The sequence below is a fragment of the Lacerta agilis genome, chromosome 12 (genome assembly GCF_009819535.1).
Source record: "Lacerta agilis isolate rLacAgi1 chromosome 12, rLacAgi1.pri, whole genome shotgun sequence".
Classification (NCBI taxonomy): Eukaryota; Metazoa; Chordata; class Lepidosauria; order Squamata; family Lacertidae; genus Lacerta; species Lacerta agilis.
The window spans coordinates 55747578-55762765 of record NC_046323.1 but is presented as its reverse complement, the minus strand read 5'-3'; the positions used below and the strand labels follow the sequence as shown (position 1 = coordinate 55762765).

Genomic DNA, 15188 nt, shown 5'->3' with positions numbered 1-15188 from the left:
ACACTGTAATGTTTGTGCGCTTCGTTCTGCCAAAATCTTGGAGGGAGAACATTGGCAATTCCAACAGGGTCTCCCACTTCCTTGGGATTCTGTGTGTATCTTGAGCTCCCCCCCCCCACTTGAGGCTTTATGTTATTATTGTAAAGCTTGTTGTTATTATTCCAAGCAGCCCCCCCTTTAGTCCCCTGCCCCATTCCGCCTCTTTTCCATGACCTTTCCATGCTGCTTCCTGGTCCATGACACTGAGCGCGTGGCGGGTTGTGTGTCCCTGGGAGGTTTGCCTGTCACTCTGCTCCGTTTATAACCCAGGACAAGTTACATCAGTGGTAAAATTCCATATTAAAAAGAGATAAAGCAAATGACAGTCACAGGAATAGGATGGGTCTGGATTGTCTCACGTGTCAGAGGCCTTGGTAAAGAGGGGAAGGAGCCAGGGGGGCCTCTGGGGAGGGGATTTCCCAACATGGGAACCGCCCCCAGGGTGCCCTCTCCTGGGCCACTCCACACTCCAAACTCTGAGGGTGTTGAAACTACCTAGAGGGGACCCTATGCCAACCCTCCCACCCAAGAGGGTCAGTAGGGAACGAGAGGGAATCCTTCATGTGAGCACCTTGAATTGAGCCTGGCGTCAAAATTGCACCCCATACAAATGACTCGCCTGCCAATCTCAGTTTGACGCCATTCATTCGTTGAAAACACTGAAAGGAAGGCATGAGTAGGCTGATTCATTCGGCAGTATTCCCTTCTGTTGCCTGCACATTTTGCATAGTAACTTTCCTTGCAAGAGGCAGAAACTTACATCTTCCCCCTTTTTTTGTAGGAGAAAGCTCAGAGTCTGGGATGTGGAGTCCAGCTTGTTTCCTAGCAAGACTCCTCCGTTCTTCTTCAGGGAACCTATTTATTCTCCAGACCGTATATGAATTTTATTATGGTACAATGAATTTCTTTCTGTAGAATTTGCTAGCAGCTCTACTTAGGACAAACAGACAGAACTTGGCAGAAGCCCAAAGGATTCTTCCGATCTCTTGGAGGCTTCCTGAGAGGCCAGATGGATGAGCAAGACTCAGCTGGCCCTGAAGCAGGAAGAGGTTATGCTATCAAAACTGAGAGCAGTGGGGCATTATGGGAAAACTCTGTGCAGAAGATCCTGGGTGAGGAGGACACCCTCTGCTCAGATGTGCAGAGCCAGTGCTTCAGGCAGTTTTGCCACCAGGAGGCTGAAGGACTCCGAGATGTTTGTGGTCGATTCCACTACCTTGACCATCAGTGGCTGAAGCCAGAAAAGCACACGAAAGCTAAGATGCTGGACCTGGTGATCTTGGAGCAGTTCCTGGCTGTCCTTCCCCTGGAGATGGAGAGCTGGGTGAGGGAATGTGGAGCGGAGACCAGTTCTCAGGCGGTGGCCCTGGCCGAAGGATTCCTCCTGAGTCAGGCAGAGGAGAGGAAGCAGGCAGAGCAGCAGGTGAGATAGACTTTCCTCTGGATGCTCCCAAAGGGGCTCCAAACAGGAGGGAGAGTACCCCCTAATTTTCTAATAATGGCTCCTTTTTTGGGGAAAGCATTCAAGGAAGGTTAGGGTTAGGGTTTACATCTGCCTTTTTTCTAATTCTTCTCCCCATTCTCTGTTTTTAAACCTTCCTTTTTTTCAGGGAAAGGATCTGTTTGCAGAAAGGAGCCAAGATTCCTATGAGGCAGAGAAGTCTTTGCTGAACACCAGAGAGAGGCGACTGGGTAAGGAGGAATGTGTCCGGAGGCAGTTGCAGGATGGATGGCGGATAACAGATTGAGGTTGAATCCTGACAAGACAGAAGCACTATTTTGGGGGGGACAGGGGGCGGGCGGGTGTGGAGGACTCCCTGGTCCTGAATGGGGTAACTGTGCCCCTGAAGGACCAGGTGCGCTGCCTAGGAGTCATTTTGGACTCATAGCTGTCCATGGAGGAACAGGTCAGTTATGTGTCCAGGGTAGCTGTTCACCAGCTCCATCTGGTATGCAGGATGAGACCCTCCCTGCCCACAGAGTGTCTCGCCAGAGTGGTGCATGCTCTGTTTATCTCCCACTTGGACTACTGCAACACGCTCTACGTGGGGCTACCTTTGAAGGTGACCCAGAAACTACAACTAACCCAGAATGCGGCAGCTAGACTGGTGACTGGGAGCGGCTGCCGAGATCACATAACACCGGTCCTGAAAGACCTACATTGGCTCCCAGTACATTTCTGAGCACAATTCAAAGTGTTGGTGCTGACCTTGAAAGCCCTAAACTGCCTCTCCACCCCCATCACTTAGCCCAGACACTGAGGTCTTCCTTCGAGGATCTTCTGGTGGTTCCCTCCCTGCAAGAAGTGTAGCAACAGGGAACCAGGCAGAGGGCCTTCTCAGTGGTGGCACCCACCCTGTGGAACACCCTCCGTTTAGATGTCAAGGAGATAACGAACTACAGTGGTACCTCTGATTAAGAACTTATTTCTTTCTGGAGGTCCGTTCTGGACCTGAAACTGTTCTTAACCTGAAGCACCACTTTAGCTAATGGGACCTCCCACTGCTGCTCCGCGGCCGGAGCACGATTTCTGTTCTTACCCTGAAGCAAAGTTCTTAACCCGAGGTAATATTTCTGGGTTAGCGGAGTCTGTAACCTGAAGCGTCTATAACCCGAGGTACCACTGTATACAGCTTTTAGAAGACATCTGAAGGCAGCCTGTTATCGGGAGGTTTTTAATGTTTGATGCTTTATTATGTTTTAAATACACTTTAAGCCACCCAGAGCGACTGGGGAAACCCAGCCAGATGGGCAGGGTATTATTATTATTATTATTATTATTATTATTATTATTATTATTATGTATTTTTACACAGCTAAAATAGGAAATGGCTACAAACAGCCCAGTGCATGAAGCAGGCGAGGCTTTTTCTGTGGCCAAGCTGTAGTCAGAGCTGCCCTGCTTCACTCATGGCTTCCTACTTACCTCTGTCAGGTGACACGAGGATGCTGGCAAGACTTCCTCATCCATCTTCTTATGCTGGTGGAGGGGAAGCAGCAGCTGTGGAACCAGATCAGGTAGGGAGAAGGATTGTTTGGGGGGAAAGAGGCTGAGAGATGGGGCAGCCGGGGTTCTCTGGGCCTCAACGAATCTCTTTTGCTCATCTCTTGACTTCTGTCAAAACTGCCCTTGTTGTTGTTCAGTCGTTCAGTCGTGTCCGACTCTTCGTGACCCCATGGACCAGAGCATGCCAGGCACTCCTGTCTTCCACTGCCTCCCACAGTTTGGTCAGACTCATGCCAGTCGCTTCGAGAACACTGTCCCACCATCTCATTCTCTGTCGTCCCCTTCTCCTTGTGCCCTCCATCTTTCCCAACATCAGGGTCTTTTCTAGGGAGTCTTCTCTTCTCATGAGGTGGCCAAAGTACTGGAGCCTCAGCTTCAGGATGTGTCCTTCCTTTGAGCACTCAGGGCTGATTTCCTTCAGAATGGAGAGGTTTGATCTTTCTGCAGTCCATGGGACTCTCAAGAGTCTCCTCCAGCACCATAATTGAAAAACATCAATTCTTCAGTCTTCTTTATGGTCCAGCTCTTAACAAAGGCTTAAAATGCCATTCCAGAAGGTTTATGTGCTGAGAACAACTAACCATCACCTCACATTCACAAGACTTCTGAATGCTGCTGGTATTATATATTAGTAGCTTCAGTTTTATTTGTAAGTTTATCACTTAATGCTAAGATAGGCTTCTAAGTAGTTGAGAAACCATACAAAACAGTGGCCAGGATTCACCTAAGCAGCCCCATCGGTTACACAATGGACCCCCCCCCCACTTTCCCCTGTGCCCACATGAGCCCTTTGGCTTTAGGGCATTGAGAAGGTTCTCCCCCCCCCACCCAGAAAAGGGCACAGGGAGAGCAAAGAGGAGACCCCCTCCGTTCGGCAAACTTGCACAGACACAATGCTTTGAGGAACACCATGTGGAGTTCTACCCATTTGCCCCAAGTTTAATACCCATCATTAAAATATACAATAGGAGAATTCCATTAATAGGAATAGGAATAGGAATAATTTATTATTGGCCAAGTACATTTTCCAACATACTTGGAATTTGTTTCGGCTACATTGCAATGTAAACATACAGACACTGTTCCTCTCACAATACAAAGAAGTAAAGAAACCCCACCCATATTTTACCTCCCCTTAAGCTATACAACTACGAATTTAACAATTTAATGGCACAAGGGAAAAAACTATTCTTGTGCCTGGCCGATTTTGTATATGAAGTCCTGTAGCGACGTCCAGATGGAAGTAAATCAAGCAGATGATGACCGGGATGTAAAGGATCTGCTACAATTCTCTCTGCTCTCTTCCTTACTCGGGTAGCATAAATTGTCTCTATTGAAGGCAAGCTAACACCAATTACCCTTTCTGCAATTCTTACAGCTCGTTGGAGCTTTTTCTTGTCTCTCTTAGAGGCTGTACCGTACCAAGCTGTTATAGAATTACAGAGAACAGTTTCAATGATGCTTATTTAAGACATTAAAATAAGCACCCATAATTAAAATGTACAGCAAAACAACCCCATTAAAACTACATAGCAGTTAACAGGCAGAAAACAGCAGAACGACGTGTGGGAGATAATCTTTATGCTGTCTGACAGCAAGACATTTTTCTTCTTTTAGGGTCCAGTGTGCTTTGAAGATGTAGCTGTTTATTTCACAGACGAGGAGTGGGCCTTGCTGGATCCTGACCAGAGAGCTCTGCATAAGGAAGTCATGGAGGAGAATTGTGCGATCATGGACTCTCTCAGTAAGGCTGCCCATTTGATCATAATATCTGTTTTGAAATGTAATACATATCTTTATGTGATTCTGACATCCCCACAGCCCTTGAATTATTTGTCTTCTTAAACTATGAATAGGCTGGCCTGAACTGCCCTGCCCTTTTAAATGTAGGCTTCAGAGTTGTTAGGGAACTTGAAGTAGATTCTGTCACATTTTTTGTTTTGGTTTATGTTTCTCACATTTTTGGATGACCAACGAGATTACTGACATTTGAAATGGCACAAATTCTATGATTGGGCCAAGCAAAATCAATAAATGTGTAATGCCAGTCAACAGCAGTGATAAGACCTTCAGTTCTTCCTCCAGCACAAGCCTTCATGAGCATTGTTCAATAATTTGGGGCTCCATTTTTCCCCTGAGGATATTTAATCAATTTCTCCCTTTGTTGCAGGTGGTGATGAATTCCTAATTAAGAACGAGGGAGACCATGACAAAATCCAAATAGTGGAAAATCCATGTATATATTCAGATTGCTGGGAGAACTTCTTTCAGAGCTCCCATTCCACTTCCCTTCAAAACATTCCCGTTGGGAATAAGCCATATCAGTGCTTGGAATGTGGAAAAAGTTTCGGGCAGCGTGCCCATCTCAAGGGCCATCAGATTATTCATACTGGGGAGAAACCATATCAGTGCATGGAATGTGGGAAAAGATTCACTCGGAGCACCCACCTCACTTCCCACCAAAGATTTCATACAGGAGAGAAACCATATCAGTGCTTGCAGTGTGGGAAAAGGTTCAGTCAGAGTGCCAATCTAACTTCCCACCAAAGATTTCATACCGGAGAGAAACCCTTTCAGTGCTTAGAATGTGGAAAGAAGTTCAGTCGGACAGCCAATCTCATTTCCCATCAAAGAATTCATACAGGAGAGAAACCCTATGAGTGCTTGGAATGCGGAAAGAGCTTCAATGCGAGTTCCAGTCTCACGGTCCATCAAAGAATTCATACAGGGGAGAAACCCTATCAGTGCTTGGAATGTGGAAAGTGCTTCAGTCACAGGCCTGGTCTCACAGTCCATCAAAGTGTTCATACTGGGGAGAAACCTTATCTCTGCTCAGAATGTGGAAAGAGCTTCAGTAAGAGGGCCCATCTCACATCCCATGAAAGAATTCATACAGGGGAGAAACCGTATCTCTGCTCAGAATGTGGAAAGAGCTTCAGTCAGAGTTCCCATCTCAAGGGTCATCAAAGAATTCATACAGGAAAGAAACTGTATCGGTGCTTGGATTGTGGGAAGAGCTTCAGTCAGAGTGCCAAACTCTCTTCCCGCCAAATATTTCATATTGGGGAAAAACCATTTCAGTGCTTGGAATGTGGGAAGGGCTTCATTGCGGGTTCTAATCTTAAGGGGGACCACAACCAAATCCACACAGTGGAGAAGCCATATCAATATTTGGAGAGTTCAGAGATGTTCGGTCAGGAGGATAGTCTCTCTTCACATCAAAGAATTCACAGCAGGGAGAAACCCTATCAGTGCTTGGAATGTGGAAAGAGCTTCACCCAAAAACTAAGCCTCATTTCCCATCAAATTATTCACACAGGGGAGGTACCATATCAGTGTCTGGAATGTGGAAAGAGCTTTAATACAATCACAAACTTCCGTCGACATAAATATATTCACAGTGAGGTGAAACCGTATCCGTGTTTGGAATGTGGAAAGGGCTTCGGTCGGAAAGAAAGTCTCACTTCCCACCAAAGAATTCACACAGGGGAGAAACCCTATCAGTGCTTGAAATGTGGGAAAAGATTCAGTCAGAGTGCCCATCTCACTTCCCATGAAAGAATTCATTCAGGGGAGAAACCCTATCCGTGTTTGAAATGCGGAAAGAGGTTCAGTCAGAGAACCCATCTCATTTCCCATCAAAGAACTCACATCGGGTAGAATCATAGAATTTTAGAGTTGGAAGGGACCCAGTGTTTATCTGGTCCAATTCATCTCTTACCGTCCGAACATTTTCCCTCATTTTTAGTTGGAATTTGCTTTCTTGTAACCTGAATCCGTTGATTCGTGTCCTACCCTCCAGAGCAGGAGAAAACAAGTTTTGCTCCGTCTTGTATGTGATAGCTTTTTGGATATTTGAAGGCACCTATCATATCTTCTCTTTTTCAGTACATACCCAAATACCTTTACTGTTCTTCGTCAGGCTTGGTTTCCAGACCCTTGATCATCTTGGTCGCCCTCCTCAGAACACATTCCAACTTGTCAATATCCTTCTTAAATTGTGGTGCCCAGAACTGAACAAAAGATTCCAGGTGTGGTCTGAGGAAGGCAGAATAGATTGGTACTATTACTTCCCTTGGTCGGGACACTAGACTTCTGTTGATGCAGTCTAGAATAGCATAATTTGTTGCTGCATCACTTTGTTGTCTCATGTTCAGTCTGTGGCAAGCCAGGATACCCCACCTTATATTTGTGCAACCGGTTCTTCTTGCCTAACTGCAGAACCAGACATTTGTCCTATTTGAAATCCATTTATTCAGCTTCATGGCCAAATTGAGATTTGAACCCAAGTCCCCCAGGGTTCCTGAAACCCTTATCACTATACCTAAATCACTTGCTCTCTAGTAACACTCTTGAAAAATGTGCATGTGTGTGCATCTCCTTAATGTTTGTGTGCAATGTTCTGGTGTTTTGTATTTAAAGTTGTATACACCTGTATCAAAGTAATTAATGTAATAGTGGTAAATAAGTATAATAGTGGTTTTAAGGAAAATGTAACTAGGGAGTGGGAGGGGGAGTTAGGAATGCTAAAGTGAGAGAGTTTTAGCTCTGCGTTTGAAAGCAACAAACTGAGCAGTTTTCACATAAATCACAAGATCTAAAATAAAGATTTGGTTCGGAAACTTCAGCTGGTGCAGAATTCAGCGGCCAGGTTGCTCACCGGAGCAAGACGCTTTGAGCATATTACACCGATCCTGGTCCAACTGCACTGGCTACCGATTAGTTTCCGGGCCCAATTCAAAGTGCTGGTTTTGACCTATAAAGCCTTAAACGGCTCTGGACTGCAATACCTCAAGGGCCGCCTCCTTCCATATGAACCCACCCGGACCCTGAGATCATCTTCTGAGGCCCTTCTTCGTGTGCCTCCTCGAGAGGTCCGGAGGGTGGCAACACAAGAACGGGGCCTTCTCTGCAGTGGCTCCCCGTCTATGGAATGCTCTCAGGGAAGTTTGCCTGGTGCCTTCATTATACACCTTTAGGCGCCAGGCAAAAGCAGTCCTTTTTAACCAGGCCTTACATCCAATACCCTTTTAAAATATAGCTCTTTTTGGGGGGAGTATTATTGGATTATTGCTTCTATTTTTATTTTATATACTGTGATCTTTTTATGTGAACCTCCCTGAGACCTCCGGGCATAGGGCGGTATATAAATTCAATAAATAGTAAAAGAATAAAAATATTAAAGATACAAAGAACTCGACAGCAACAACCCCCCCCCCAAAAAAAAGCCCCTAAGCCCCAGAGACTGTTCAACAGGCTCAGCCGTTGCAGCTGGAGTCAGTCCATCAGTCCTCCCAGGCCAGGTGGGAAAAGGCCTGCTAGGCAGGGAGCAGCTCTCCTGAGATGGTCTATGGTCGTTTCAGTAGAGAGGTGGAGGGTGAAAGTAGTGGTTGTTTTGAAGCAGTGTTGCATTGGGTAGATTAGCAGTTAAGGAACAGCCTTATAATACCCCTTGTTAGGGATGCAGGGGGTGCTGTGGGTTAAACCACAGAGTCTAGGGCTTGCCGATCAGAAGGTTGGCGGTTCGAATCCCCATGATGAAGTGAGCTCCCATTGCTTGGTCCCTGCTCCTGCCCACGTAGCAGTTCGAAAAAACGTCAAAGTGCAAGTAGATAAATAGGTACCGCTCCGGTGGGAAGGTAAACGGCGTTTCCGTGCGCTGCTCTGGTTCGCCAGAAGTGGCTTAGTCATGCTGACCACATGACCCGGAAGCTGGACGCTGGCTCCCTCAGCCAGTAAAGCGAGATGAGCGCCGCAACCCCAGAGTCGTACGCGACTGGACCTAACGGTCAGGGGTCCCTTTACCTTTACCCTTTGTTACAGTTGGGAAGAGGTGGGGGGTTAGTGATTTGTTTTCTGTTCTTGTTTTTATCATCATGCACTTGGTGTTTTTATATTGTGTATTTATGTTGTGTATCGCCCTGAGATCTGCGGGTGAAGGGTGGTGTACAAATGTAATAAAATAAATAAAGAAACTATTAAAAAAAAGAAACAGGAACATTTGAAAGCATGCATTTGTGTACACAAAGTTCCCTTGAAACCCTTGTTATATATAGAGAGGGGGGGCATTCCACTGCACACCTTCTTTGCTTGGTTAGGGGTGAAGTTCTCTGTGATGACAGGCAGAATAAAGGGAGTGTTTGTTGAAAGACCCAGTAAAGACTCGGGTCAAAGCTGTGTCCCTTGGCTCAAGTGGGAAGGGGGCGCAGGCGTGGGGGGCACTGCCAGAGCAAATCTGATCACGGAGAAACACCAATTCATGGAACAAACCCCATGAATTACTGTTCTGGACACACCAACGGGAATGGAAGAAGCGGAAATGGAAGGAGTGGTATTTCTAAATTAGAGTGATACATCATGGCCTACAGGAATGGGTTTGGAAGATATGGAACTGGGTATGAATTAATGAATATTGAACAAAAAATAAATGGGCTAAAACTACAGTGGTACCTCGCAAGACGAATGCCTCGCTAGACGAAAGGCATTCGCTAACGAAAGGGTGACTCGCAAGATGAATTTTCCTATGGCCACGACACAAAACGAAAATGTTTTGCAGTTCCCCCCCTGTAAAACCGTGGTTCCTCTGACCGTGCTTCACAAGACGAAACTTCCGCTATACGACAACACTCGCAGAACAAATTAATTTCATTTTGCAAGGCACCACTGTATTTTGAAGTATGAAGATACGTTACTCTTAACGTTAAGGGGCTTCAAGTATCCAAGAAATCACACTGTGGACTCATGTTCAGCTTGTGGTCTGCTAAGACCCCTAGATCCTTTTCACAGGTACTATTGCCAAGGCAGGTTTCCCCTGTCTTATACTGGTGCAGCTGGTTCTTCCTGCCTAAGTGCAGAACCTGACATTTGTCCCTATTGAAATTCATTTATTGCATTTACGTACCACTTTTTTCTCCAAGGAGCTCGAGGTGGTGCTACATGGCTCTCCCGCTCCTCATTGAATCTGACAATAACCCTGTGAGGTAGGTTAGGCTGTGAAGCTCAGGTACATATACACCTTCGAAGGAGACTTTATCGCAACAGACATTGGTCTTTTGCACTCACTATTGGAAGAAAAGGAACGTGCAAATATAAAATACATCATAGAATCATCGAGTTGGAAGAGACCCCAAGGGCCATCCAGTCCAACCCCCTGCCAAGCAGGGAACGCCATCAAAGCATTCCTGACAGATGGCTGTCAAGCCTCCGCTTAAAGACCTCCAAAGAAGGAGACTCCACCACACTCCGGTTAAGCAAAACTGGAGCTCTGGTGGTGAGGATTGTGGTAGTTGAGGCTTTTATGGACTGAACCAATTAGGACTGCACTTTGCCATTCGTCCATCTTAACAGCTGCCCAGTGATGCTACTATAAAAAATCAGATCTAATTGTTCATGACAGAAGCCAAAATAAAACAAGACCTCATTAGTAACTCAAATACAGTATTAGTAGTAAAACAAATGTAACATTTCAGTTGTATATTCTACTGTTTTTGTATTGACCCGTTGCTCTAGTGCAGCGTTTCTCAAACTTGGGTCTCCAGCTGTTTTTGGACTACAACTCCCATCATCCACAGTGGTGAGGGAAGCCAACTCTGTTCCACACAATACACATGCCGCACAATCAGAGAGATCCATGATAAAAGGGGGCAAACCTGCTTGCTCCAGTAACGGAGACAGATCTCATCCAAGACAGGCCTCTATTTTGGCACGGTTGGCTCAGACCCCATCCGGGTATATTTAGAGCAGTTTAAGGCTGTAATCCAAAAGAGTTATTCTACACTTGGTCCCATTACTCAAGAGGGATTTGTTTCTGGGTAGAAATGCTTAGGACTGTGATGTAAACTCAACCATTGATCAATATGCCCATCATCATCATGGCAAGGGACGACTTTGTCCTGTGTTCTTCAGGGATGAAGAATCTCTTGCCACAAAGGAGGAGGCCTTTCCACTCTCAAAAAGCCCACTGCTGTTCTTCAAGGTGCTTTAGGTTGAAATCCCATAAACACTTAAGACCTGTTGCACTTAGTGCACTTACTTCCAGGGAGACATGAATTGTACAACTAGCATTAAGAACAGGGCCGGATTTAGGTCTGATGCGGCCCTCAGCTCCTGAAGGTCATGGGGCCCTTTCTATGTCCAGCTGTCCTTTGTCAACAACAAATGGTCGCTACTTTTTGTGTTGAATACATGCTATGGCAATTGATGGACCTAATTGGTATCTGAAGTCATTTGCACATAGCAAAATAGGTATTTTATCAAAGTAATTGTTTTTTGTCTTATATTTTGGAAATGTACATCCAGGTTATTTTTTCCTTAATTTTTGGGGGCCCCCCAAGAGAGTGAGGCCCTAAGCTCTTAACTTATGCTCTTAACTGATACAGAGCACCTGCTTGAAGCTGCTCTGTTCTCCCCACATCTCCCGCTTCACATTGTTGCGCGTGTCGCGCATGCTTTGTGCTTCTGCTGCAGCTTTTGGGCGCAGAGCGCCTCTCCTGCGCAGCCTCCGAGAAGGGCTGCCGCCATGACAGGAGAGGCAGAGCGAGGCGGAGGCGGAAGGCGCCCCGCGTCCCTACAGGAAAGGCGTCCCCCCCGGCGGCAGGGCCCGCGCGCAAAGGTTCCGCTTCCGGCGCTTGAGAAAAGAGAGGGGCGGGGGAGCGAGGGCAGGGCATGGCAGGGGGCTGGACTAGATGGCCTTGCGGGGTCCCAGCTCTACTATTTCTCTGAGTCTGTTGGCGGTGGGCTCTCTTCCCCTGGAGGTTAGTAAGCAGAGGCGGGGAGGGGGGCGTCTGCAGAGGATGCTCCTTGCACGAGGGGGTTGGACTAGATGACCCCCGGGGGTCCCTTCCCGAGGAGCCCGCCGAAGAGGTTTCGCAGCCAGGTGTCAGAGGCTCGTCCAGACCCGAGGAAAGTATCGCCCTCCCTCCGTCCACTTGCACAGGGAGAGGTTGCTTGCAGCCGAGGCTGCTATTCTGAGTTGCAGAAGAAAGGATTGCCCCCCCCCACCGCCCCCCATTGAAGCCTCTCCTCTGTGCGCAATGCCCGGGGCTCCTCCGGGACTCCTGCTTTCCAGAGGGACGGGGCGAGGGGTCAGCTGGCTGCGCTCGGCTTTGCAAGGGTTAAAAGGAGTGGAGCTGCATTCCTAGAGAGGAGAGGAAATAAAGGAGGGGGCAGGTGTCCTCCCCCCCCCCAGAGCTAAAACTTCTCCCTAAACGCCCCCCCCCCCCGCTTGCATAGGGAGAGGGGTGGCTCTGATCTCTCTCTGCAAATGCTGCCTCGGCGGCCCCTCCTGGGATCTGGTGAGTCTCCCCTCTCTTCCCCCTGGGCGTGCATTGGGGAGAATGGGGGGGGGGTCCCAGGGCTGCATGGGGGTGGGGCTGTTCGGCTCATGCATAGAGGACCCACCGGATCAAGGAGCAGAGGGTCCCGCTCCACTCCTTCCTCTCTGCAAAGCCGAGGAGAGTTCCTAGTCTGCAACTCAGCTCCTCCGGATCCATGGGGTTCTTGTCACTTGGGGGGGGGGGCAGGGGGCTGGTCTGTGGGTCGCGGGAAAAGCCATGCAGATAAACCCAATTCACATGGAGATGCACAAGTCGCATTTATTACTAGAGGTGGCAGCCAGACGGAAACATTCGGACATAAAATACACAGTAAAAATGAACACCTGATCTGTGCAGTAAATAAATAAGGAATGTCGGGAGGTGGAGGGAAGGGGAAAGAAAGTGCTTCTTCCTGCGGTGCAGAGTTAAACCTTTGGAACTCCCTCCTGCAGGAGGCAGGGAAGGTCACCAACTTGGATGGCTTTAAAAGGAGGAGGAGGAGGAGGAGAGGGGAGCCTGGGTGGGTCTACTCTGGCCTCCACAGTGGGCCCTTTGGCCTGATCCTGTGGAACTCATCTTCTGTTCTGATGCTGAGATCGTCCCGATGCAATCCAGATTCCTGGCTAACCCATGTGCACCCATTCAGACACGCATCCATTGCTCAGATGTCCTGAGAATCTTTGGAGACTTAACAGAAAACCCTGCTAAGAACCCCCCCCCCCCGGAGGTCTCACCATCCAAGGCAGAAGAGCCCTGCTGGAAAGGAAGCAAAGCTCAGCTGGGGGTGAAACGGGCAGCACACCCCCCCTCTTCCACCAGCCCCCTTTGCCCAAGGTACAATTATCTGAGTTCCCTGGCAAGGAGGATGGATTGTTAAACCACTCTGGGAAGGGGGGGGGTGTCTCCTAGCAACTATCAGCATCCATAACTATGGTTTCCAGCCCACATCATTCTGCCCGGACACTGAGGTCCAGCGCCAAGGGCCTTCTGGAGGTTCCCTCGCTGCGAGAAGCCAAGTTACAGGGAACCAGACCGAGGGCCTTCTCAGTAGTGGCACCCGCCCTGTGGAACGCCCTCCCACCAGATGTCAAAGAGAAAACCAGCTACTAGACTTTTAGAAGACATCTGAAGGCAGCCATGTTTAGGGAGGCTTTTAAAGTTTAATAGACTATTGTATTTTAATATTCTGTTGGAAGCCGCCCAGAGTGGCTGGGGAAACCCAGCCAGATGGGCGGGGTATAAAGAATAAATAATTATATTTATAATAATTATTATTATTATACTGTGGAGGAAGCCATAGAATCAGTTGGAAGGGGTCCTGAGGATCATCTATTCCAACCCTCTGCGATGTCAGGAGCCCTTGTAGTTAATTAAGAGTAATAGTCATATTTCTCCTTATGTTACCAATGAAATAAAAAAAAAATGTTGGTTTTTGGTTGAATGTGGGAGCGGCGTTCAAAGTGAAGATAATTTAAATTTAGATCAACCACACTGAGCCAAATGCTGATGGGGTGGGTGGGTGTTTTCTTGCGGTTTTATTTTCCTCCCCCCTACACTTTATTTTTTTATTGTTCCGGTTGTTATTTTTGTTACTCTTATCACTAAAACTACGTTTATAACCCAGGGCTGGTTGCAACCATATTCAGTGTTAAAAACACACGTCTCAGCAGTCGGATATCGTGGTAAAGAGGGGGAGGTGCCTGGCTGGCCTCTGTTGGGAGGGAATTCCCTCACTGAGGAACTGCCACCAAGACGCCCACACTTGGGCCACTCCCACCGAAAACTCTGAGGGTGGTGATGAAACTACCAGGAGGACCCCCTCTGCCAACCTGAACACCCAAGATGGTGCGTAGGGAAGGAGACAGTTCTTCAGATATTTGGGGGCCTAAGTGAGTCCCTCATGTGAGCACCTTGAATTGAGCCTGGAAACGAATTCCACCCCATGCATATTACTCATGCGTCAATCAGAATTCTGACTTCAATCTTTGACTGAAAATACCGAAAGGCAGGAGCAACCAGGCTCATTCATAGCACAGAAATCCCTTCAGTTGCATGCACATTTTGCATGGTAACTTTCCCTCTAGGAGGGCTAGAGGCTTACATCTCCTTCTTGCCTGCTTGTTTGCTTGCTTCTTGAATAAAGCTAAGAATCTGAGCTGTGAGGGGGTACAGGCCTTCTTCCTAGCAAGACTCAACCATGCTTGCTCTGGGGACATTTGTTCTTCTGCTGACAGTGTATGAATTTTATAACAAAACAATGTATTTGCTTTGTAGGATTTGGTAGCACCTCTCATAAGGACAGACGGAACTTGGCAGAAGACCAAGGGCTTCCTTCTGATCTCTTGGAGGCTTCCTGAGAGCCCAGATGGATGAGCAAGACTCAGCTGGCCCTGAAGCAGGAAGAGGTCATGTCATCAACACTGGGAGCAGTGAAGGATGCTGGGAAAGTTCCATGCAGAAGATCCTGGGTGAGGAGGACACCGTTTGCTCAGATATGAAGAGCCAGCAGTTCAGGCAGTTGTGCTACCAGGAGACCGAAGGACCCCGTGAGGTTTGCAGCCGACTCTACCACCTTTGCCATCAGTGGCTGAAGCCAGAAAGGCACACGAAAGCTCAGATGCTGGACCTGGTGATCTTGGAGCAGTTCCTGGCTGTCCTTCCCCCGAAGATGGAGAGCTGGGTGAGGGAATGTGGAGCGGAGACCAGTTCCCAGGCGGTGGCCCTGGCCGAAGGATTCCTCCTGAGTCAGGCAGAGGAGAGGAAGCAGGCAGAGCAGCAGGTGAGAGAGACTTTCCTCTGGATGCTCCCAAAGGGGCTCCAAACAGGAG

The 15188-nt window shown here is 47.8% G+C and overlaps 1 protein-coding gene and 1 long non-coding RNA gene across 2 annotated transcripts in view; both read left to right on the top strand.

Moving 5' to 3' along the window:
* The window catches only part of LOC117055480 (zinc finger protein 420-like), a gene marked incomplete at its 5' end in the record, with an annotated part of 36353 nt that extends 29266 nt beyond the window's left edge, over positions 1 to 7087 (top strand). The window contains 4 exons of the mRNA XM_033165015.1: positions 1650 to 1731; positions 2975 to 3057; positions 4697 to 4790; positions 5217 to 7087. Of these exons, the coding sequence (XP_033020906.1) occupies positions 1650 to 1731; positions 2975 to 3057; positions 4697 to 4790; positions 5217 to 6706 (1749 nt within the window). The remainder of the gene's footprint in view (positions 1 to 1649; positions 1732 to 2974; positions 3058 to 4696; positions 4791 to 5216) is intronic.
* LOC117056203 lies at positions 1711 to 4701 on the top strand. Its single transcript, XR_004427703.1, has 3 exons — positions 1711 to 1731; positions 2975 to 3057; positions 4664 to 4701. It is a non-coding gene; the product is annotated as an uncharacterized LOC117056203 (long non-coding RNA).
* Positions 7088 to 15188: the final 8101 nt, after the last annotated feature.